Genomic DNA, 25,483 nt, shown 5'->3' with positions numbered 1-25,483 from the left:
AACCCTCCTCTCAAGGGTTGAGATGCAACCATATTTGCTGCTAATTTTTGGGTAATTTGATGGCCTCTTTTTCAGAGGTTTCTTGATAAGAGTTTGATTGGTGAGGTGGCCTTTGTACTGGTAATCTTGGGAAAAAAGAAAAGGAAGAAAAATCGAATCAAAATTCCTCAAAATTCCAACTGCATTTCTGTACAATATTGCTGGTTTCTGCTGAAGAAGAAATCGCGCGCGTGCACTGCACGCGGGCGCGGGAATTTTTTTTTTAAAAAAAACAATAATCTGATTTTCAAATTCCATTTTTATTTTCCTATCTTCATTTTCCTATATATATATATATATATAACTAATTAAATAAAAATGATTTTTCTTGAAATGATAATTAAAAGGTCAAATGTAAAAGTAAAAAAATAAAAATAAAAAGATAAATAAATAAATAAATCAATTAACAAAATTTTGGTGTCTACACTTAGAATTAGTATCTTCAAGTTTCTTCCTTTTGACATTGGAAGACTTTCTTTCATTCATAAAATTTACCTTAGATCCTCTACTTTGACTTTGGATTCACCATTCACATCTTTCTTTTGAAGATTTCTAGTATCTTTTTCAATCGTTAGATGTTTCAAAACACCATTTAAAGTCAAAATTTCGGAAGTATGGAGCCATTTCTTTTGATAGTCATTCTAACTAGGAGGCAATTTGGCAATAATAACCCCTACTTGAAATGCTTCTGAAATTTCAATACTTAAATCTTTGAGTTTCGAAACAATCATTTGCAAATTGTGAATTTGATCAAGAAGTGAGAAATTATCTATAAATTTGAACTCAAAATATTTTTTAATAAGAAACTTATCTGAACCTTGCTTTTGGTCGACATGTTGACACTCAAGGGTATCCCAAATCTTCTTTGGTAAATTGACGGTTGTGAATAAATCATAGAGAGTATCTGACAGAGTATTGAGAATATGACCTCTAAACACCACTTGATCTTCTTCACGCTTTTTCCTTTGTCTCTTCAAAGCCTCTGAATCGTCATCCTTTGGAGGAGGAATTTCTGGAAGATCTGGATTCAACACGTATGCCACCTTCAAGGCCGTTAAGAAGAAGATCATCTTATCCTTCCATCTATTGAAATTGGTTCCAATTCCATCCAAGCGATCCAACTTAACAAAGTCTTAATTCATCACCTTGATAACAGATTCTTGAATAGACTCCATACTAATTTCAAATAACACCTTAAGATTGTTGGAGAAAAATGGGTATTACAAGTGCATGGAACCTACTACAGAGTTATTATAAGAATAATTTCAAGAATTTGACTAAACTAATTTTGGGAAATTCAAGAGATTTTCCAGGATGCGTGATCACTCTCCTTAAGATGTTATTTGCTCCCACTATCTTGCTAACCGGGTTGAGATGGCAAATTACCTCTAAGATACAATGAAAACAACAATTAGCCTATAGCAAGTTTAAGTTTAGTTTTCACAAGAAATGGATGTAAGAAACTGGTTTTGCAAATCTAAATCTAAAATACCTTAAGCACAAGTTGCAACAAGAGAGGTTAGACTACCTCTTATTTATAGGCAATACAATAGCAAAAGTATATGAATTTCACTTAATGTCCATTTATAAATATAGCACACCAAGTTCATGAATTGAGTAGTTCCATACATGAACAGATGAACTTGAGAACATATAACAATGTATCTTCATTTAATATCTATTTATGAATTTAGTACACCAGGTACATGAATTAAGTGGTTCCATGAATGAACTAATGAACTTGAGAAGATAGATCAATGTACTAATGAATCTTGTAGAAAATTCATAAATCAAACTTCTAAACATGAAAAGAAAAATTATGTCACAAGTCATGATCAATTTCCATACTACAAACTAATTTCCAACAATCTATCCCTCGTGTGAATGAACTTTCTGTTTCGATAAAATGACCTCATTCCTTCAGCTACAATACCAATATGTTAGTCGTAAATATTTAGAGCAATAAAATAACTCTATAAACAACCTAGATAAATTAGTGAAAAACAAGGCATTCTCCAAGGACATAATGAAGAGTCTCCACTTATTGGTAGAAGTGTGAGTCGGAATCGAAATCGGTAATTCGAAACTTTGAAATGGGAATTTTTCTGAATTTTGGTATTAGAATTTCTGATCGAATTCGATTTCAAATTCACCAATTGTGAATTCGATTAATTCGGTAAATTCTGATTTCACCGAATTCATGAATATAAAAATTATTATTATTATATAAATGTTATATTACATATATATAAAAAAATTATATATATATATTTGAAATTGAAATAGGAATTTTAAATCACCAAATTCAAGAATATAAAAATTACTATTATAATATATATGTTATATTACATATATATATAAAAATAATATATATATATATATATATGAAAAACTGATTTGAAATCGAAATAAAAATTCCGAATTCCGAATTCGATTTCAATTTCGAATTGTGAATTCAAAATCAGAATTTTCGACATGAAAAATTCCATTACCGAATTCGACCCAATTTCGTCTAATTCGAAATCGGATATTCCAATTTTTATTTTGAATTACCGAATTATCGAATTCGAAATTTCGAATTCAATTCGAATTCCGTCAATAAATCGAAATTTTTTGATTTTGTACACTCTACTTATTGGTGTTTGAAACTTCATAATCTCTCAACTTGGGAGCAACTCTCCAGTATTTCGATTGCAGCATCTTCCTAATCCTTCGATAGCCATTGCGTGCTTGCGGCCTGAAGGCCCCAAACTTGGTGCTAAACTCATTGCACCCAAAAGAATTATCGCCATCATCTCTAATTCCTAAATTTACATTATTCTTGTGCTTGGGAAAAGAAGCACTAGAAACAGGGTCCTGTACTAGAATGAGCTTTTTTTTTCCCTTTTTCCTTTTGATGATGGCCACCGGGCCATCACAAAAAAAATCCAGCTGGAGCAATTTTTTTTTTTTTTTTTAAAAAAAATTCATAGTTTGTCGGGCTTAATAAGCCCGGCAGGCATAGTTCAATACATTCTCTCTGTCAGATCAATACTTGCACGATTTTTTTTCGAGCGATAAAGGGATCGAGGAATTATTAGCCGGGTAATTGCCACTCTAAAAGATTGAAATTTAACTAATGCTTAAATGTTTTTAATTAAATTATAAACTTCAATTCATAATATATATATACACACACATATGTTGTGATCATAGAAGAAAACTTTAGATAAAAATGCGTGTAATAATGGATGAACTATATAAAAGGGTAAGAAACATGTAAAAGATTTTCATGTTTTCTTTGTTCCTTTCTCTCACATGCTTTTGTTTTTACGGTACCTTGACTTGTACTTATTTACACTAAAGTTAAGGGATCACATCATCTGTGGAAAATGGAAGCGTTGAGAGAGACCAATTCCAAGCAGAGACCAATTCCAAGCACAACAAATCTTCATAGTTACATGCTACCACATGGTAGGTAAAATCACTTACCAATCACCACCTCTTTCCAGCCGTACAACCCACCGTTTTTTATCAACACACACATATATTTATATGTATGTGTGTGTATGTGTCTATATTTATATATATGTATATATGTATGTATGTGTATGTATATATACGTATGTATATAGGCTTCATTCACTAAGGATATGCCCACCACCAAGCAAGAATTTATTGTTTCCTTATTATCAAAACACACATATATTTATATGTATGTGTGTGTATGTGTCTATATATATATGTATGTATGTGTGTGTATGTATATATACGTATGTATATAGGCTTCATTCACTAAGGATATGCCCACCACCAAGCAAGAATTTATTGTTTCCTTATTATCAAAACAAAGCGGTGCTTTCCCATACTTTTAGATGCTTGAGTTAAAATAGCCGGGTTGAAAAAATAAACCTTAAGTATTGAAGAACCATAAAGATGGAGGTTTGTAGTAAAAAAACATGTGATTAATCCTTACAACGTTGTAAGTGGCTGCAATTATCCAGAACCAAAAATGAATTTGTCATTGCCATTTGGATTAATTAAGAATAGGCATTTATTAATGAAGTTAATTTGGAGATTGGGAGACAAGGAAGAACCAAATGTGGCCTAAGCTTGAAACTGTTCTCAAGATACTACAAATGTGCATGTCCAAGTTTCATGCAACATGATCCTGATATGGTGCTGATACATGTTAACGAGACCAAGAACGATAAAATTCTTAGAACTTGCTGCCAAATTGATTATTCCTTCACAGTACTCCCTCTGTCCCATTTTGATAGTTCTAATTTTTTTTTCATACAATTTAAGAAAAAATAGTTAACTTTGTTGAAACAATAAATTTAGGTGGCTATTTTCCTAAAATACCCTTACATTAAATAGAGTACAACTTTATATTAATTATTCATGAAAACTTGAATTGATGGTTTATAGGAACTTGAATAGATGGTCAAGAAAGAATCAATTCTCATTTTACATTATTTCACATTTTAGCTTGAAAGACTAACGAAGCTGGCTTTTCATATATTAATATGTCTTGGAAAATCTAAATGTATTAAATGGGGTAGGTTAATAGTCTATATTAAATAAGGTAGTTTATACTAATAACAATCTACATTGAATAAGGGTATTTTACAGAAATTAAAATATAACTACATTTTTCAATTGGAAAGTGAACTACCATTTAGGACAGACGAAAAAGGAAAACAAAACTATCAAAATGGGACGGAGGGAGTAGTATCTTTTTAATCAAACCTAGGAGTCCTTCATAAATTAGCAACAATCTTGGACAAAGTACTACCAAAAAAGAAAAAAAAGGAAATTGGGATAAGCATGCTGAAGAGAGCTGAGTAAAATGTGTTTCAACCCTTTGAAGCTGACAAGAAAACTTTACTCATAGACATAATTGAGAACTGGCTGCAAAATTTTCCCCATGACTTTAGTCATCAATGGAGCCAAGTGTTAATAATTTTGACAAGCCCCTTTCGGATCAGCAACATTTGTCTGTGGCACATTTATCCTTACCCAAAAAAAAAAAAATGGAGATCGACGGGCCTGTGATGAGTAGGACGAGGAGGAAAAGACAAAAAAAAAAATGGTTTGGGTAATTTAGTTTCCATGAAAGAATAATGCATTTCCCAAAGTTTTGAGCACCTATTTTGTTTTTGGTATTGAAACTTTAGTTGAACTTTTAAACCCAAGAATTTTTCAGCACTTCCACTCAAAAAGGAAAAGGAAAAGAAAAAAGAAAGAAGAAGAAGAAGAAGAAATTGTTCCATATTTTAAAGTTGCCTTTACGGGACCCATTAATGAGCAACTATGCCCTTTTCTTGGCATCTTGCATTTTGCCTATGTATATCAATTACCACAAAGTCTATATTTCTGTGCAGTGCCCACAATCAAGAATCTAACAAGAAAAGAAACAAGGGAATCACAAGCGTGCATGCATCCAAAAACAATTATCAGAACTAGAAGCAGCGGTTTGTCGGTGGGGCAGCTCCATTAATTCATGAAACATTTCTTTTTTTCTCCACCAATTACATTGTACATACTACAAATATAAAAATTTAAACTTCAAATTGAGTAAAAGGGGTTAAAATTAACCACTGTAAATTCATACATAATCTCCAATTGACAAGAATTTAATTCCTCGAATTGGATGAAAAGAAAAGATAGTGGAAATAACTCTTCACCTTGAGCGGTTGAGCCCACGAAATTGGAACTCGTTCAAACATCAACATGGCAGCTCTGCACCAATTGATACTTAATCGCTGGTCCAACCATAATGCCAGAATTCCGATTTCCAAGATTTATATAGGCAGGACAATTAACGTATAAACGGTATCTTCCAGAGATAAACGTACCAACTTTCCATCTAACTCTTCCATTAACTTTAATGTTGATCAAAACCGTCCCAGCAAATTGATCTTGAGTTAAAGCATCGGTATAATATGGTGCAATAGGAACTGAATTTCCATACAAGAATGGGGACCAAACCGTAATATCCTTGTGACCCTGGTAAGTAGAAGGCAGCAAAGTTGGCAAGGTGATTTGTTGGCCACGGTAGGATGCATAGGCATCAAGTCTATCGTAATAAATGCCAATACGGTCATTGGGGTTGCGAGAAGAAAGCGTGATTTGGAAGTCGGACGTGAGCAAGTTGGGAGCTGAGACGTTGAAGGCGTAAACGGTGGCGTCTTGTAGGAGGAAGTGTGGTTTTGTGGGACGTAGGATGAGCCATACAAGGAGAATGATGAAGAGAATGAGGATGATGAAGGCGAGTAAGGCCACGAATAGGCGGCGGAAGAGCTTCTGTTTCTCATGCTCGTAGTGGCCGCAGTCCTTGGCCGACATAATGGTGGTTTGGAGGGTGTTGGAAGAGGGTGGTTTCCGGCAATAGGGGATTAGTTAGAGGAGGAGATTTGGTTGAAAGTTGGAACTGGCTGGTATTGGTAAATGGCTTTAGCTTTGTGGTATGTTTCTAGATTTTAATTTGAGAGTGTGAGAGATCGCTATCGATGTTTTGTGGTGTCATATATAGCATTCATTGGGAGTAGGATTGAGTGGAGGGGCATTTAGGATATGAAGGTTATGAAAGCAATACTAGCTCTAGTAGAAAACAAAAGGCATATAAAAGAGTATTCATGCATTTGATCTTATACATGCTATAGTAGGATAGTACATTAAAAAATTAAGTAGAAGTAAGCCACATAAACTAGTGTTGTATATTGTGGGTCAAATGTGATGAAATAATTAATTAATTGTTGTTATGATCAAGGAAATGTTAGCGTTGCTAATGGGAGGTGAAAATTTGTGGTTTTTATAACACACAATTTTACACAGAACCATGATGGAAGTGTTCTTCTACATAAAGAAATGTGGAGATTGTGCAAAAATGAAGTGGACGGTGGAAATAAAGCCAAGGGCATTTGTTTGTTTGTTGCAGTGTGACCTTATCTTTTAGGGCAGATGCGTCTAAGCAAAGGCTACAGGATTCACGAATTATGGGAGGGGCCCTTCTTGTTTCACACTCTCATGGATGACATTTGGTAACTTGTAATGGCATCATTCTTTGGCCACCAACCTCTTGGCTATGGAAAGAACTATGATTGATATGAAATTAGCCATGCACATGAGGTAAGTTGCACAATTACTCAATTTTCTCTCAGTTCTCATCATAACATCAAAGAATATGTCTAACCAGATGAGTTGGATTCAAGATCATATTTTACAGATATAGAAATTGGACAAAATTGCTTCATCAATACAAGATTGATTTGGTAAGCTTATATAGGATCTTATTTAATTTTACTTTTTTTGAGTTTTCAAAGGGAGAAAAAGGGATAATGCAGTGGTGGTGAACAAGGATTGTAGAAATTTAGCCATTTGGATAAGAAATGAGGTGTATGCTATAAACCTATGCTCTTCTCAAATTAGCAGTCTTTTCAATTTCAAACATTTTGCTTGATATCTGATCGAGAATTTATGTAACGTTTAATTCTTTTCAAGAATATAAAAAAATTAAACAAGTCTTCATAAAAGGGAGTTGGAACAATCTGCTTGTTTTTTTTTTTTTGGGTCACAGCAATAGTATTAGTATAACTTATTTTAACCTAATTTAGAGAAATTGGGAGGAAAACCTAACCGACGAGAACCCGTCGAAAGCAGCCACGTTCGAGTGGTAAGGTGGGAGACAAGGATTCAACCTTTGACCTCCCACCTACAACACCAAGACTTTAAAGTCTTAGGAATGACTAACAGCCTTTCGAAACAATCTGCTTGCATTAATTGTGTAATTAATATTCTTGTCCTCTGCATGTGCCTTCTACAGTAAAGACGGTACACAATCAATGAATTTCTTTACAGATATTTACCATTCAGTTTATTATATCCATTTTAATTTTTGTGTCTCTTAATAAAAAAATTATCTTGAAATGATCAGAGTTTGACGAGACTCTTCCTGTTTGATCAGCGAAGGTGATGGAAAATGGTTTTCCAAGAAAGGGAGAAATTATTATAGATAGTCCAAGTTTTTTCTTTTTTAATGGATAGTCCAAGTTAAGTCTAAGTTTAGTATGCCTAATTAGCTACCCTTGTAGACCTGAGATACTGCAGACAATTTGTAACTTTTGTTCATATCATGTAAATCAGTAAATAATTAGCATTTTATTTACCAAAAAAATTAAGTAATTATTTGCTTTGTATCCTAAATGCAGAATTACTTTCAGAAGATAGAATTTAAGATTAGTATTCAGTACAACTAGAAATCTACCTAATCCACCGGACACATTTCACTGCACCATTCGGTGTGGTTTCCCCTCTCCTCTGGATATGGATAGAGCTTGACTACTAGTCAACTTTAGGACAATTTCACAATGTCATCAACCACGTGTCCGTTCAAAAGCATTTATTTTAAGTTGGGACAAACTGCACTACTTCCTAGTACGCCATTTCTTTAATAATAACAATAAATAAGTAGTAAACTTTTGTCAACATCTCCTATTTTTTAGAGTTTTTTTTTAAAAAAAATGTACTGTATCAAATTAACGTATGTGACATAAACAAGTAATTAAAAAATACATTCATAAAAAATGTAAAAATCCTTTGAGAAAAAATGACAATCCAAACGGGGTGAATTTTTTTGTCTCTGAATTTTATGTACTATTAGTGTATTACGACCATTTTATAACTCTAGTACAATACAGAATTTTGTTAAATCTCATACATCAAAAATTTCAAATGTCTGTTATATTACTACCTCTATTAAAATTTTTAGATGTATATGTGTTACACATCATACATTGCTAAAAAGTATTACTTACAAAATGAAACTAGAAATGCAATACTAAGTACTATTTGCCAAAAGCAAATACTACGGGCAGTTTTAATCAGCTATACAAATTCAGAGCTTGTTAAAGGCAAATGATGCGAAAGGCTAATTACTTTAGGTGAGTGGTCGCATCACATGATAAGATGGGGACTTCCCTTCTACTATACGTATTCAAGACCAATTCCCATATGTGCTATAAAAAACGTTAAATGAAATAAAAGATTGGAGAGTTGTGGAATATTAGAATATAGATAGAGTAAAGGACTTTCTATTAATTAATAAAAAGTTGATTCTTAGTAGGTCCTTTGGTCCCTTTAAGAAGCTGCAATAGAATCTCAGAATATCCTAGACATCAGTGTTAAGGAATGGCTGCAAAAAATATCAAACACTTTACTCTTATACCCTGTTTGGATTGCAGATTTTTGGGAGAAAGTTTACGTTATTTTGTGAATATTTTTTTTTTACACGTTTTCTAATCATTTTAAAAAATACTGTAGTAATTTTAAAAATAAAAAACATTCAAAAAATACTATAGTAATTTCGCACGCATCAAAGTACTATAATAAATTTTCTCCAAAAACTCTTCAAAAATTTTGATCCAAACAACCAATGTAGTTGAGTTAATCAAAGACATTACTAGCTTTATTTTGGCTACACTAATATATAGTTGTATACTTCCTCTAACGCTTAGTGAATTCCTTTCGTATATGAAAACTTTAACCATATCATGTATGTGCAAATGACGAGTCAGATTTTAATTTTTTTTTTTAAAATAAAGTTAAATTGAAAAAGATAATATAAATCAGGACAATAATTGTGAGTTTGTGAATTTACATAAAAAGTTAAATGCGATTTAAGTGTATTAAAAAGTGTCTATTGGATATCTATTGAAAAAAAAAAAAAAACCCAACATCTTTTTATTGACAAGATTACATACAACTCACATACTTTCTCCTCTTTTCTTTTTGTGATCATACATGAGTTTTTAACAAGGCAATTTGCTGTCTTGTCTTATTGATCTTTTGTTTGCATGACTACATATTGTACAAACAATTTTTATTTTTATTTTTTGGGTATTGCCTTGAATAAATTCACATTCCATAAAAGCATGATTCTTGTAATTGTTTCGCTTCAAAGCCAAGGAAATTTTGAACATACGTGGTTGTTTAGCTCCATCATGACACCACTTGCAACAACCGTTTGAAAGCACAAAGATGAATGAAGCCAATGGATTTCCAATTCCACCATTGTCAACTACTCCTATCCAATCGATCATGACTTGGATTGGACCATTTATAAGATTGAATTATACTTGATCACCATATTTTTTGTTCAAGAATTTCTGCATCAAAGGTCGACATTCCAAAAGATATGATGGTTGTTGCATCTACTGAAAATGATGGTGCTTTTCTTCCCCAATCTCGATATCATCATTTCTTCTTTGACCCTCTTTTTTGGTGAAATATTATGGTGGAGATGATGTAGCTATCAGATACAAGGGATATTACCCAATGAAAATTTCATGTCCTGTCTAAAATATATTAGGTAGGGAGCAACTTTATCATAGATGCAAGATTGGTGTCTTAAAATTTTTTTTTTTTAAGATTGATATATAGTCACATTAGTTAAATCTTGAAAGAATAGCTTCAAAAGTTCATATGATTCGCTGCAAAAGTTTACATGCTGCTATATGCAGGATAATTTCCCTCCATTATAAAACCGCAAGTATTTGGGGCCCCAAATTCCAATTTCATGGACTAAACACGTTGGGTCTTCTGCTGGCTAACAACTCCACCCAGGTGGTATGATGTCCATAAGTCAAGAACCACAAAAAAAAAAAAGGATAAATTCACTGAAGTAAGGACAAACATCAATTTAAGTTAATACTATTTTCTATATTTTCATGTTATTTATGTATTCCTTTTTTTATCTCAGCAAAAAAAGAAAAAAGAAATTATGTTTTCCTTTTTCTTGGGTTTTTGTTTTTGAAAGAAATGTCTGGTTAACTTCAAAAGTTAGATAAAAGATCATTGATCAAGCCTCAAAAATTGAATTGATTGTTGAATTGATAATTTCCTTTTTCCACAATTTTTTGTTGAAATGATAGTTTTCTATTTTGAGACATTGATTACCTGCATTTCTCTCTTTTCTTTTCGGGTTTTTACGTTTCCCTTCTCTGGTGGAAAAGGGCATTTCTCTTTTCCAAGGACGAATAAGCCTTTTTCATGGAACACAAGCCAAGGATATTACGTCTTCGCAACATTTCCAATTTGCATGCAAAAAGTTGAATATCTTAACCTTTATGAGCCCACAAAGCCCCCAAAAAATAGCTCCTTTGGATGGAGATATTCGTTTTCAATCTCATGAAGCTTCACTAGAATATCCACCAAAGTTATTGAGCCATAGACGACAAAATCCAAAAGCAGAGGTCACAAATTTTAGAAGAAATAAAGGTGCAAGAAGCTTCACGCGTGCAAGATTCTGTCGGAGATAAGAGAAGTGGTAAAGAAATTGAACACAACACCGGGGAAGGAAGAAATGAATCTTTTCAGAGTTTAATGAAACAACTTTTCAATTGAGTTGAGACAGGATAAGAATGGAATGATGAATTCTGAATTTGAGTGCTCACAAGTGAGGATCTCTACAAGGGATTGGGTTCAGTCCAAACTTTCTTTGCAGATTGTTTGTGGGCTCGAACTCAAGTTAAAGAACATTTTGATTCTGGCGCTCGGACAAAAGAATGCTCCAACTCAACTCAATAAATTGGGAGCCTAGTCCTAATGGAACCTCTAATATTTCTAGCATTGGTTTTAATTTTAATGTAAAGGGTAAGCAGGTAGAGTTACATATAATCAAGCCCCTTACAGTTACTGGGTTTGCTTGGGTGAGGGCTTTTAAAGTCCTCCTCGTCTGCTAGGTCACGGGTTCGGCTCTGACCTAGCAGATTGGGGGTTAGAAGTGGATTTGGAAAAGGAGGGAGGTAAAATAAAAGGCAAAAAAAAAAAAGAAAAAAGAGTAGAGTTATACTTACATGTATAATTAGTATTTAATTTTATGCAATTTCAGGAATATATAAGACAATGGCCTCAATCTTAAACACAATTAGCTTGTATTTCTTAAGATTTTAACCAAAGTATTAGTTGGATCGTCATAATATGAAACATCTTTGTACTATGTGTCCAAAAAAAGGGGAAAACTTTTGAAGGTTGTAGTAATAATTCTCCTTTGCATGTTAAAAAAAATACTGAAATATTTTTTTGATGTGATGTATATCGGATAAAAAGATAGTTTAAAAATATATTTTCAATGCAAGCAAATAAATTTTACAAAGAATCCACTGTCCAAACAAACCCACATGAGAAGTTGAGGACCATGCATTAAAAAATGACCAAATTAATATGAATTTGGACGGAGTTATTTGACTAGGTCATTTATTCGGCCATCGCCGTGAGATATGCTCTAGGATAAATTGTAGTGCAACTGTGTAATAATTTCTCATCAGAATCATGAATCCGTTCCTATTCACTGGACAGAAGCAAGAGCTGAGCTGCAAGCTGTATTGATTTGTTAAAAATATTTTACCAACTCAGATATTTTTGACCCTTACATTCATTAGTAGTCAACCATAAGTTGCTTGTATAGGATAGAAGACTTCAGACCATTGTCAAGAGTTTTCTCGCATTTTATTCTTCGTAATAAAACCAGAATCTCAAGCCGACTTCATCATTTCAAGTTCGTGTCATTGGTCAATAATTAAGACCTTACCCCATATTCTAGATCCAGATCTAAGATGACAAAACAAGTTGAGAATAAATGGCCTCTCCAGAGTTGAACATTACCATTAGGGATAATTTCATAAACATCCCTTGAGATTTGTAACAATTCCATTGAACTCTTTTGAAGTTTCAAAGATTACACGTACCTCCCTTGATTTGACAATTTTGATAACTTAACATTAGCTAGCAATTTAAATGAATACCCCAAAATACGCTCAACTTATAATGTTTAGTTACTTTCCAAAGTAATTATTAGCACAAATATAAGGAACGAGTGTCAAGTTTTCAATACCATATTTATTGTTTTAATTACTTTCCAAAGGAATTATTAGCACAAATATAAGGAAACGAGCATCAAGTTTTCAATACAATATTTATTGTTTGATAAGTAATTATGACAATAGTTCTACATTATGATAGAATGCTTTTAATGGTGATTTACTGGGGATAAATATTCTTCTAAATTGGAGATGAAAATATTGCCATGCTACTTTTAGAGTTTGTGAATTTTTAAATTGCTGGAATTACCATAATTTTGTAGTAGTTTTGACCGTTTCGTTTTGAGTTAGTGTGCCTTTTGATTAAAAAAATGGTCGACAAATAAATATTGGAGGATCGCATTCTAAGTCGTTAAAAAAAAAAAAGTCACCAGTTCAACATTCAGGGTCGATATTTATACTTTTCTACAGTTTCACTAGCCAAAATATATAACAAAAAAGGAATAAGAAGAGAAAAGGAAAAGAAAAAATAATTATAAATCCTATTCTTTGTATATACACATCCAACAAAAGAGTTTTATTAAAATATTAAGATAGTATTATCATTTTATGTGTAATTTTCAAAACCTTGAGGGAGCTCAATGAAATTGTCATAAACCTCAGGGAAGGTTTGTAAAACTTTCCCTTACAGTTAAATTGGAAGCAGAATAAAGAACTGCCACGAAACACAGAGCCAGTGGAAGAAACGGTCATGAAGAAGCCAGGGAATATGTAGTCAGCAAAACATCGTCATGAAGAAGGCTCAAAAACTCAAATAGAGAGATCACATCATACAAAAAATATACTCCAAAAACTCTTCAATTTTATTCGGTCAAATCCCACAAATATGCTCATTTTTCTTCCAGCACAAGGCTCGCCGTCATGTTGTCAAGGCACTTGCTCAGTGCATTACTGCAACTTACAAAAGATGAAAAGAAAGCCATGTGTTTCTCTAAACAACACCAGGATATGGCTCTAGGCTATAGTTTAGACCTTCAAAATCAATAGATTGCTCCTCGGTAGCATCTCATTCTGCCAAAAAGGATTTTCATATACCATTTATCTCTTAAACTGCAAAGGAAGAAAATAAGCATGCATATATCACCTTTTCGACAGCTAGACAATATTTTTCTGTCTGTTCAACTTACAAGAGTGCAACAACTCTCAAGAACAAGAGAAACAGTACTGTAGTGAACCGAATCTTACTCTGTAATAATTAACAAAGGTTGTATAACCTATTTATTCAGTCTCACTTAATTCCTTAAGGTATTATAGTTTGACTCCTGCCAACCTGCCAGGTAACCATGACATAAACTATGTGTAAAACCTGTTTATGCATGTAAATATAAATATACCTTTCAGGCAATACTGGATATAGACCATCCTTACCCAGCCAATGTTTTAGGAAGAGAATTGGAATTATACTTTTACATTTGAGAAATGAAACTTCAATCCATCCGCCTTATAAAACTGTACTACATTAATAATGCTTGCTACAATCTTTACTAAGTAATAAAACTTTAGAATGCAGCTACATCATCAACTGGTCTAAATCACTAAATATGCAGCATCATAACCAACTAATAACTCATTCTAGACCAAGTATCTTTCATGCTTGCCAGAATTAGAGTACCATGGAGACACAGAAAACTGTGCTTATAGGCCAGTAATATTTCATAATCAAGTTGTGTCAGCATGCTAATCAAATAATGGAGATCGAATAACATCTTTGCATTTGTACACCAACCAGAGATAAAAAAAACTTTGACAGAATCAAACATAGCATGTCGTCACACTCCATGTAGAAACAGTGGTCCAATCGATGCTGACGAGTATTTTGTGCTCGAAAGACAATCTTAATGCAGATCATAAAATTCAAGAACATTTTCAGATGTCTTTTATGCACCATAAGTTACAAGTGACACTAAAAAACTTAAAAGTAGATTTTCACTTTAAGTCAGAAATTGTTTCCCCATTAAAAAGGAGTGGAAAAGTGCTCCTCACCATGTCCTTGAAATCGCAGACCATGCCAACTATGTTATCAGAAACATATCAATCATTTTGTGTTTTACATGTCAGCCTGACCTAGCAATGGCAATATTAAACGTAGAACTTCGAAGGAGACACTTCTGACCTAAACACATAACCCGTCATCCAACTTAAAATTACTCTAAATTAAGTAGAGCATCTAGGCCACGTTCTCATCAACATCAGCTAAATTTCCTACAATTGAATCTATTCACCTGTATTCACCAAACTTCCAATGCTATGTAAATCAATTAACTATTTTTCTCATCTCAATGTACCTCAGAAGTCCAATTATGCTCGGTGATCTAAAGAAAAAATAAGGTCCAGGTTGAATTTCATTTTTTTTTACCACTAGCAGATCCAAAAACTAAAATTCATATGTCCATTCATGCTACAGTATATGTATGTCCTCACGTTTCAAGACCAATTATCTGTACCACACTAAACATCAGCAGAGATGCAGAGAACTAAGCACATTAGACTGGCAGTAGAGCAAGCAATAAGGAGTGCATATACCTAGCAGTATGCTCATGTAGACTATCTGCAATTGAATGGTGCAGACACTGTTTGGTTGCCAGTGGACAGTGTCCTCAGAAATGCTCCCATTGAATACTTTTCTAAGTCTTTAGACACTCGACTAATCATTTTCCATTGATCTTCTATTATGTAAAACCAACAACCTTTCCACAACCATCAACATAAGATCCCTCAAGTAACATGTGTTCACAAAATGCAGTAAAGGGCCAAATCAGTAGGTGGTGAAGGTAAGATCTATGTGCTTCTAGTGTAAGTGCCAATATGCCCTTCACCTGAATCCAGAACAAGGAATAGACAGCACAACAAAGAAAGTGCCAGATTGCAATTTCATAGACAATCAAGGCAACAGCAAACATTGGACCAACCGATAACAAACAATATCACATCATGCGAGAAAATATGAATACTGCAATACCAACTGTACACTAATCACTATGTAAGAACCTACGACAATACTGTCTAAAGCGTAATGGGAATTACACTACCAACACAGCGTTTCACAAACACAACATCAAGTCACAGTGCCCCTAATTCAAATGCCAATTCCTAATCATCATATTACATTGCTTATACTCACTAATCAAGGCACAATAAAATTGCATTCTAAGTATAAAACTACTAAGAACTTTAAAATTTTCATTGATTTGATAAAAATCCCATTTCACCTCAAATCCCTCAAAGGCCAACACGGCACTGTCGAGGTCCACCGGTTAAAGTCCCATTACTCGCATTAGCAGAAATCCCTACCGATAAATCCCCGCAAAACGCCTTCAAATACCTCCTCCTAGCCTTCCAAGCACCCGCCTTAAACCTCACCTCCATAAGCATCCTGACATTAAGCACCACATTTCCACTTTTCCCTCTTTCCCCATTAATCCCATTCGCAATATCTCCATCCAAATAAGCCTTTACCGCAGCCAATTCCGCCGTGAACGAGGTTTCATTCTTCTTCCCCTGAGAAAACGGCGGAAGAGTAGTTTGGGAAAGCTGAAAATTCTTAAAATAAACGGCCGCCTCAACGTTGTCGTAAAACAGAGTGATTTTTCCATTAGGGTTCCGAGCAGTAATTTTCACGTCGAAATCCGCCGAGACAAGGGTACTCGAGGAGAGATTGAAGTTGGAAACCGAGAGCGAGTCGACTCGGAACTCGGGAAGACGGGGGCGGAGAACCAGCCAGATGATGAAGAGGATGGTGCCGAGGATGATGACGCCGGCAATTATGAAAGCGAAGAGGCGGCGAAGGAAGGTGGCGCGGCGGATGGCGTCGGGATCAGGCTGATGGTAAGCTGGTCCAGTGTAGTATTGTTGGTTGTAGTAAGCAGCAGGTGGTGGTGCAGCGTAGGGGTAGGAGGTGTTGGACGGCGGCGGTGGGTGACCATTGGTGGCCGGAGCTGGGTAGCCGGTGACGGGTCGGTTATTCGGGTCAGCCATGGAAGAAGCGGAGGAGCATGAGGAGGTGCAGGGGTGGCAGGGCGGTGGTTATGAAGTTAGTGGAAGTAGTGGGACGAGGTGAGAAAGTCGGCTAAGAATCCAGCAAAGCATCCTCGATACTTTCTTTTTTTTTTATTATTAAAATAGTACACTTAAACGGGAAAAATTACATAAATAGTCCTGAATATTTTTACTCTGCGAGTTTTGGCCCTTCACATTTGAAATGTGACATTTAAGGCTTGAGAAAGTATATTAATAAGGAAAAATGATAATCACATAAATGGATTCACATATTTTTACTTAGTAGTAATTTTTAGGTCTACACCATATCTAATGATCAAGTTTCAAGTTTCTTTTTTGCCTAAAAAGATCAAGGATGCATCGAGTGACTGATTCTTTTATGAGTCTGTTTAATGGGTGCCTTTAACATATATTTCAAGTATCATATTTTTGAAAATGTAAGATTAATTAGAAAAAATAAATAAATACAAGAGAGAATGGGTAAGATTAAATAGATAAAATATATAAATGTAAGGGACGATAATAATTATTAATATGTGTATATACATGATAATTAGATGAATGTTAGGTGTGTTAACAAGTGTCTTATAGGTACCTATTAGAAAAATCATTCTTTAATACCAAAAATGAAAGCATAGTTTTTTTTTCTGTAACAAGTGAATAATTTTTCCCGCTACAATAAAAATTCCTTCAACCTATGAATTTTTTTTTTGTTGACACATCTTCAAGCAAAAAAATAGACTGAAACAAAATTTTTAGACACAAGGATTCTGAAGCATGGGGCCAAAATGGTTCATTTCGAATATGTGGGCTAAAAGACAATGAAGTAAAAATATGAGGGATATTTTTCGTTAATGCCAGATTGCAGTGTGGAAAATATCGGAGGTTTGATATTTTAACTTTGGGTATCGGCTATTCGCCTATGTTCTGTGGATTATTCTATTTTGCAGCTATGGAATTTAATTCAAATTCATCATAAAAGATCATTAGATTAGATATGATTATTGCCTTGTCCCCTTCAAGTTTATCCACTCGCTGCTTTTAACTTTCTAATTTCTTTTGAAGTTTATCCACTAGTTTTTTTTTCCACCGGAAAAGGACATTCGAATCAGTAAGAAGAAAGAAAAATATATGAATATGCAAATGGAAAATGAAGGGAAAAGGAAACCTTTTTACCCTAATACTTTTCCCCGGGAATTCTTACAATGGTTTTCCTAAAAAGATAACCCAAAAACATAAAAATGGAATTTGTTATTGTTTTCTAATATTAGATCTGCAAAATACTTCAATATTGGATGGGGCCTTGCAAAATACTTCAATTAGCTCTGTTTGTTTGATGGGAAAGTTGTTTAAGAAAGTGTGTCGTAGAAAAAGTAAAGTGAAGTGATGTAAAAAAAAAAACTGATTTTTTCACATTTGTTTGGTTAACAAGAAACTAATGAAAGAAAATACGAATTCTTTGTTTGTTTAGCCAGAAAGTAACGGTAAAATTTGACTAGTCTATTAATTAATAGAAAATATTCAATATTGAACTTATTCACTTTTGGTATTCAATATACATAAAAACATGTAATAAATATAACATTTTGCATATTGGAAGAATTGTTTATCTCAGAATTAATCGCATTCTTTAACAATTAGTTTATATGTGTGTGTAAGTTATTTCATAAGATTGAGTTTCGGTCAAAGAGAAGGTTGAATTTCAACCGCATAGGTAGGGACTTTTTGGGAATTCCTTATATTATGAAGTGTTTTGCAAGCTGAAGGTACAAGTCAGGAAAGCCTGTGATTGGGTATATTAACCGAAATGGCCTTCTTTATAGACATTTAAAACTTTAAATGTGGTTGCGTGTTTGGGTATTTATGGTATGTGCAATTAATCTGGAACCATTTGTTGCTTTTGGTACAACTCATATAAGCATGTGGGTTTGTGTAATTACTGAAATGGCCTTTACACAGCACACGTTCAGCTCTTGAGCCGCAGATAGCCGTTTGGGACTCGCGCTTTGGCTGAAATTGCCTAAAATGAGTCTTGGCCGCTCTCACAGACAACCGTTTGTGTCTGTAACTTGAACAGCCTTTTTCCCCGCTGTTCTTGGCCACTGTTGCCTAATGTTTCATGAGCTTTCCGGATAGCTTCATGTTTGCATCTGGGTATTAGTTTTTGTATTCTTTGGATGTTGTCTCATGATATTGTTAGCTTTACCGTCCTGATTCCCAGCTTGTCTTTTTATCCTCTCTCAGGTGTGAACTCCACTATTTTGCTGTCATTTATGCCTGAATTTAACGGCCATAAACATGGGTTTATTAATGACTCCATGTCTGGCCTTTGGGATTGGGTCTGTTTCCCCCCTTTCAGCTTCAGGGATTGGGATTTTCCATGCCTCTTCCTTTCCCCTCTCATCCGAGCTCATGTCCGAAAGACCCCATTTCTTTGACATTATAGCCTCAATTAAATAACCAAGCGTTTGTATGTTAATGCCCAAATGGCTGCGCATTGATTATGCTTATTTCAATGCCTCCTCTTTCGTCTTCTTCAGTTTCACCCTTTTAATATTCTGGGATTTGGGCTATTTTTTATGCCTTTCTACCGAGCATCTCAGAATGTTCTTTAGCCGCAGCTACTCCTGGTGGTTCAGCTTGAAGTAAGATTTTTCCCGCAATTTTGTCGTTCATGTGGATGGTTTGGGCCGTGTGTGGCATCGATGTGTGCTTAATTCCTAAAATTTGACACTTGACCCTTGTAATTTAGTTGCAACATACAGATTTTTTCACAAATTTAGAAGGCCTTTGTAATTTGACTGGTTTCCTTATAATGTTATAGGTTCGGGATAACAGCAAGAAAAAGCTCTCGGTGGGGTTTCCGGAATAAGGTTAGCTTTCTAAAATTTGACACTTGACCTTTGTAATTTAGTTGCAACATACAGATTTTTTCACAAATTTAGAAGGCCTCTGTAATTTGACTGGTTTCCTTATAATGTTATAGGTTCGGGATAACAGCAAGAAAAAGCTCTCGGTGGGGTTTCCGGAATAAGGTTAGCTTTCTGGGTATCAAGTCATTTGTGTGGTTTTCTAATATTTGTCACTACGGAACAACATCTGCATCTTGGAATACCGGAAGTGCAATAAGCACAACTGTAGTAGCCGACAACCCAGACCTCAACTCTAAAGGAACACAAATGGATGTTGCAATACAAGCAGTGGAGACAAAGAAAAGAGACAGCTCAACCACTTTGGCACCCTCACCGTCTATAAAGTCTAGTGAAAGAACCAGTGGTACAACCCCTGCAAAACAAAATGAAGAAACCACCAAGAAGCAACGTATCTGAATGCTGCCTATTACAGCATCTAAAAGATTTTACTACTATTACTATCACTAAATAAGTGGACATACATAATGTCCTTTTGAACTACTCTATTATCTATCTGGATCATGGGAAACCTATTCGTCCGTACATTTTTGGGAATTTGCTGCATCTACTTATTTGTCTTGGGGAGCTTGCTGATTCTAATATTAGATGGCTCTTATGTTGTTTGTCTCGTAATCGTACCTGCCTCTAATTATGTCGCACAGTGTACTATTTTTAGTTCAACGAAAACACTTCTTTAACCACAGATACCAAACACCCGCGCGATGCGCGGATACCCCCCCTAGTCATAAATATATAGACATAAAAATGAAGCATTAAATGTAAAAGTAAAAATACTAGGGTTAATTACATCTACCGCCCTTGTCCTTTGGCCAAAGTACAAATAGACCCCCTAGGTATGAAAAATAACAGTCAGCCCCTTTGACGTGACACTTGCTAAATGTCGTTAAAATTCTACATGTATGGACAAACATACCCCTTAAATGAGAAGAAAGATGAAAAAAAGAAGAAGCTATAAACCATCAAATACTAGTCATCATATTCAGGACAGCCAATCAAACCAACCCACAAATCTCTCATCTTTTATCGCTAAACACAAATTTATACCTACCTATCTTCAAATACTAGTCATCATATTCAGGACTTGAAAGATGTTGTTGCTCTTTTCTTTGGGTTGATATATTAAGAAAAAGGAATGGTGAATACACATGCAAAGGTAGCGATGGTTTTTGGAATAACAAACGATGGAGGCAGACCACCGACTTAGGGTTTTTCATTGTTTTCCTCTTCTCTGTTGCCCTTTTCTTTCATCTATTTATCCTGTTTTTTCTTTTTGCCCTTTCCTTTTATTTTAGGAAGACGTAGGGGGGTAATCTTGGACTTCTGAATATTCTTTGGCTGGCTTGGGACAAACAGACGTTAACAAACTAATGGGAAGGGCTCATTTGTTAGATCTATGTTCAGTCAAAGGAGGGTGACTGTTATTTTCCAAATCTAAGGGGGTCTACTTGTATTTTGGCTATAGCACAAGGGAGGTAAATGTAATTAACCCAAAATACTAATGTCCTATAAATTCAAAAAATTGCTCATTCATTAATTGTTAAAATAAGAATAAAATGTATAACTACAAGCTAGTTTTTTGAATGGTAAATTCTAAGACATTCTAATTTTTGTACAAGTTCAGAATGGAGGAAGTAGATTAGAAACTAGAAAGAAAGGAATTGTAAAAGAAATTTAATTAGTTGAAACTTTCTTGTGACTCACTTCCCTATCAATTTCAATAGGAAAAAGTTTATATCGCAAATACATATCCCAATCACCTTGTTATATTCAGTATCACATATATCACATCATAAAAAAAAATACTAGTACATGATTATTGTAAATATATTTTTAAATAATCTCCTATCCAAACCTACTCTTTGATAGTCCAATGAATTATTACTGTGAGCATTATAATAAGCGATAGTTTTAGAAACCTCCCTTGAGGTTTTTGATAATTTTAGCTAGCACCTCTCTTATTTTAGATATTACACTTACCTTCCTTATTACTACACTATGGCCATCTTAAACCACGCTAAATATCCAATGCACATATCAGTGCCAAACAAAATTAAATAAAATGAAAAACAGAAAACAATTAATCTTAGTTTCAAATTTTTTTCTGCCTAGTTATGGTGATTCTTGATTTTTTTGAACTACTCAGCTTTGTTTAATCTATAATTTTTATCAATAAAAAAGAATTCCTGCTAGAGAAAAAAAAATCTGATGTAAGTACTTTATTTATTTTTTAAAAATTTTATTTTCTTGCCGGTAGCTTGTGATATTTGTCGGGAGATCAAAGATGGCAGCCATGGTGTTATAGGGTTGATAGCGGTATTGGCACTGGCATTTAACAGAAAGGCATTACAGTAGGTCTTTTTCTCCTCCATCTCTCTAGTATTTTGGGATTTTTATTTGGATATGTACTATTCATAAGGTTTTGTTAATCAAACATTAAAATAAAGGAAATAAGTGTAATATTTAAAACAAGAGGAGTGCTATGTGAATTTTCTTTTTTTCTAGTGGAGGCTTATGAAATTTTCCCTTATAACAATTTAAAGAAGAAAAGTGAAAGAAAAAGAGGCATAGAAAAAGAAGATTTAATTATTAAGAGGAGAAACAAGGGAAGCTAGAGTTGTACAGTTGATTTTCATTTTTTATTCTTTGTAAGTCGAAGGACCACTCTGAATTTTTTTTTGGGGTGCCATTGGGCTTTTCCACTCCAAAAGCTAGCTCTTTTTTTTTTTCAACACAGAGGTATTCTGACTTACACTAGCCTAGTCTCCTTGTAGTGCTGCAGAATTCACTCCAAAGATATACCACACGGTAACAAGTGGAAATCGAAACGATGACATCTAAATAAGGATCCAGAAAGCCAAGCAGCGAATAACCCGTTTGGGGGTTTCCAAAAGTTAGCTCAAAAGGTGAGATTTTTTTTTTTCATCACACTTATAACCAAACACCCTGCTCTTTCCACAATCAACGTGGGATGAAACACCTTCAAATCCCACCGTAAAAGTTGTTTAATTTTTTCCACCTTGTGAAAATATTGGAAAATTGGCGTCTCTAACAAAACTTGGACTATGTTTTCTTCACGAAACTTGTCATCGTGATACAGGGAGGAAGTGCAAAGGACGGGACAAGCCAAACTAGTTATTGCTCTTGATTGAAAAACCAAAATTCCAATCGGCAGTTACTTGATTGGTAGATATGTTAAACTTTTTTGGAGTACGATCGTGTCTAAGCTGAAATTACTGTGTGTTTCTAGGAAGAATTTGACTACTTTTTAATACATTGTCATTAATTTGCATGCGAATTGGATTTAAGTGGAATTAATCTAAGAGGTTAGGATAGAAAGTGTTCAAAATTGAAATATAAAGTGTTCAAAAATCAAGAATTCACTTGGGTAAGAATATACAACTCAACTCAATCCTATCAACAATTATGGTAATTAAGAAATGATTATCAACACGATAAAAGGTCAATATTTCACGAATTCAGCACTACTGAATGTAGGCCAGGTAAAGTAGCCATCAGGATCATTTTATTCAGGAAAAAAGGGATATGGATACGGTAACACAGTCTCTCTACAATCCACAGAAATACCTTTGACATAACGTCCCATATATATATATATATATATATATATAGAGGAGGTTCTGCCAAAGTTTTCTTAGTTACAAAGTTCAATCATCACGCAGATAAATCTGATCATACTTCTGATCCACTCCGAATATATGGGCATCCGAGTAATTGTACTATCCTCAATTCTTCATTTAATCTAACAAAATCGTCCATCTATGATGCTCGGTCTCAATACATCGGACCAAGCTATTCACTTTCTTCTCTCTAACTTTCTCCACTCCTCTCAAACAAAACAACACCTTCCATGGGAGAGGAGGGAGGCCATTTGATCTTCTTCCCTCCTCCTAGAGGTGTCAAAATGGGTGAATTGGGCGGGTTTGGGTTGGGTAAAATGGATAATGGGTATAAGTGAGTTAACATATTTATATCCATTTAATTAGATGGGTATAAATGGGTAAGTCAAAAAATGAATTGGGTAACCCAATTACCCATTTATAACCCATTTATTTTAACTTTTTGTAAACTCATTTAAATTCATTTTTACAAACTAACTTATCAATTTATACCGCTCTTTGTATCCATCATTAGTTTTAAATATTTACTTATAATGTTCAACAAGCCTAATTACCAATTTTTTTTCATTTATACTCTATGTCACAAAATTACCTATTATTTAATAATTGAATAATAAGAATATAAAAATTTGAACTAAGTACTATAAAAATTAATATAAAAACTTAATCCAAAAATTTTGAACCCCTAACATGTTTTTTCATATATAAATTTAAAATTTCATTTTAGACAGATAAGAAAATAGGCTAAAATTTATCATAAATTGGTAATACTGAAAAATGAGCAAGTTAACAAACTAAGAGAAAATAAAACAATAAGATAAAACCAATAAATAATAAAAATAATGAAACAAAAGTAGTTAACATCATAACAAAATAAAAAATTTGAAAAAAAAAATGAGTGGGGGAAAAGAAGAGATTGGGGGGAAGAGAATTTTAAATGGGTTAATTGGGTTTGATGGGTTACCAATAATACCCATTTATTAAATGGGTATTATTGGGTAACCCATTTATACCCATATAAAAAAATTTAAGATACCCATACCCATCTATTCATGGGCGGGTATGGGTAAATTTAGTTAAGTGGGTTGATTTGTCACCTCTACCTCCTCTCAATCCTCCCAGTGATTTTTTTTTCTTTTTTTTTAATGTTAGTAGGTAATAACCAATGATTTTCTTTTTTTCTTTTTTACGTTAGTGTGTAACAAGTTTTCATTTGATCTAAAAAAATTTTTCTTTTAATTTGTGTTTTTCAGGCGTGTTTGTCAGATTTGTCATATGTCAGATCTCAACGGCTCGGCATAAATTGCATGCAGTAGCAATTAAACAGATCTGTTTGGCACAATTAGAAACTGTGCATAGATATTGGTTGGGGTCAAATTCATAATACAATATTTCTAATTTTATCAGATTTGATGATGTATTTGTAGATGATGTATTTTGATTTTTTTTTTTTTGTAAAAAAAATGACAGTAGATACAAACATGAAATCCAACTACGTTAGAAACAAACATGAAATCACAATAGATACAAATATGAAATCCAAATTACGATATTCTTGAACGATAAAACAAACATGAAATCCTTAAAATCAAGGAGGTGAACATGAAATCCTTAAAAAACAAACAAGGAGGCAGGGTCACAATATTCTAAAAGATAGATACAAATATGAAATTCTTAAAATTAAGGTGCCGTCACCTAGTATTGAGTTTTCCATAAAATAATGCACTAGAAATTTTACCTTTAAACCTACTTCCTAACTTAATAATCACGCTATAACTGGAATGTACTCCATTCAGAATAACAATCCCTCATCCATGGGCAACAGTCCCTCATCCAAGAAAAAAATTATTCCACGAAGAGTTACAATCACAATCCTTGCCATAATACACCCGTGTAGCAACTCCAGTAGTAGAATCTGACGAAATACCTATCTTCAACTTTAAACAGTCAACAGAAAGAGAACTTGCTGCCGAACGCATTATCCCCGACAAACATTTTTTAGGTATAGGTTCAACAT

At 33.9% G+C, this 25,483-nt stretch overlaps 2 protein-coding genes across 2 annotated transcripts; both read right to left on the bottom strand.

The window, feature by feature from the left end:
* Positions 1-5,459: 5,459 nt before the first annotated feature.
* Positions 5,460-6,591, bottom strand: LOC113705368 (NDR1/HIN1-like protein 1). Its single transcript, XM_027227203.2, has one exon. The coding sequence runs from the start codon at positions 6,367-6,369 to the stop codon at positions 5,743-5,745; it is 627 nt and encodes a 208-aa protein (XP_027083004.1). The 5' UTR covers positions 6,370-6,591; the 3' UTR covers positions 5,460-5,742.
* A 9,312-nt stretch (positions 6,592-15,903) lies between these two features.
* Positions 15,904-16,988, bottom strand: LOC113705359 (NDR1/HIN1-like protein 10). Its single transcript, XM_027227191.2, has one exon. The coding sequence runs from the start codon at positions 16,872-16,874 to the stop codon at positions 16,119-16,121; it is 756 nt and encodes a 251-aa protein (XP_027082992.1). The 5' UTR covers positions 16,875-16,988; the 3' UTR covers positions 15,904-16,118.
* Positions 16,989-25,483: the final 8,495 nt, after the last annotated feature.

The sequence above is a fragment of the Coffea arabica genome, chromosome 1e (assembly GCF_036785885.1).
Source record: "Coffea arabica cultivar ET-39 chromosome 1e, Coffea Arabica ET-39 HiFi, whole genome shotgun sequence".
NCBI classification, from domain to species: Eukaryota; Viridiplantae; Streptophyta; class Magnoliopsida; order Gentianales; family Rubiaceae; genus Coffea; species Coffea arabica.
This window is presented reverse-complemented; position numbering and strand designations above follow the sequence as displayed.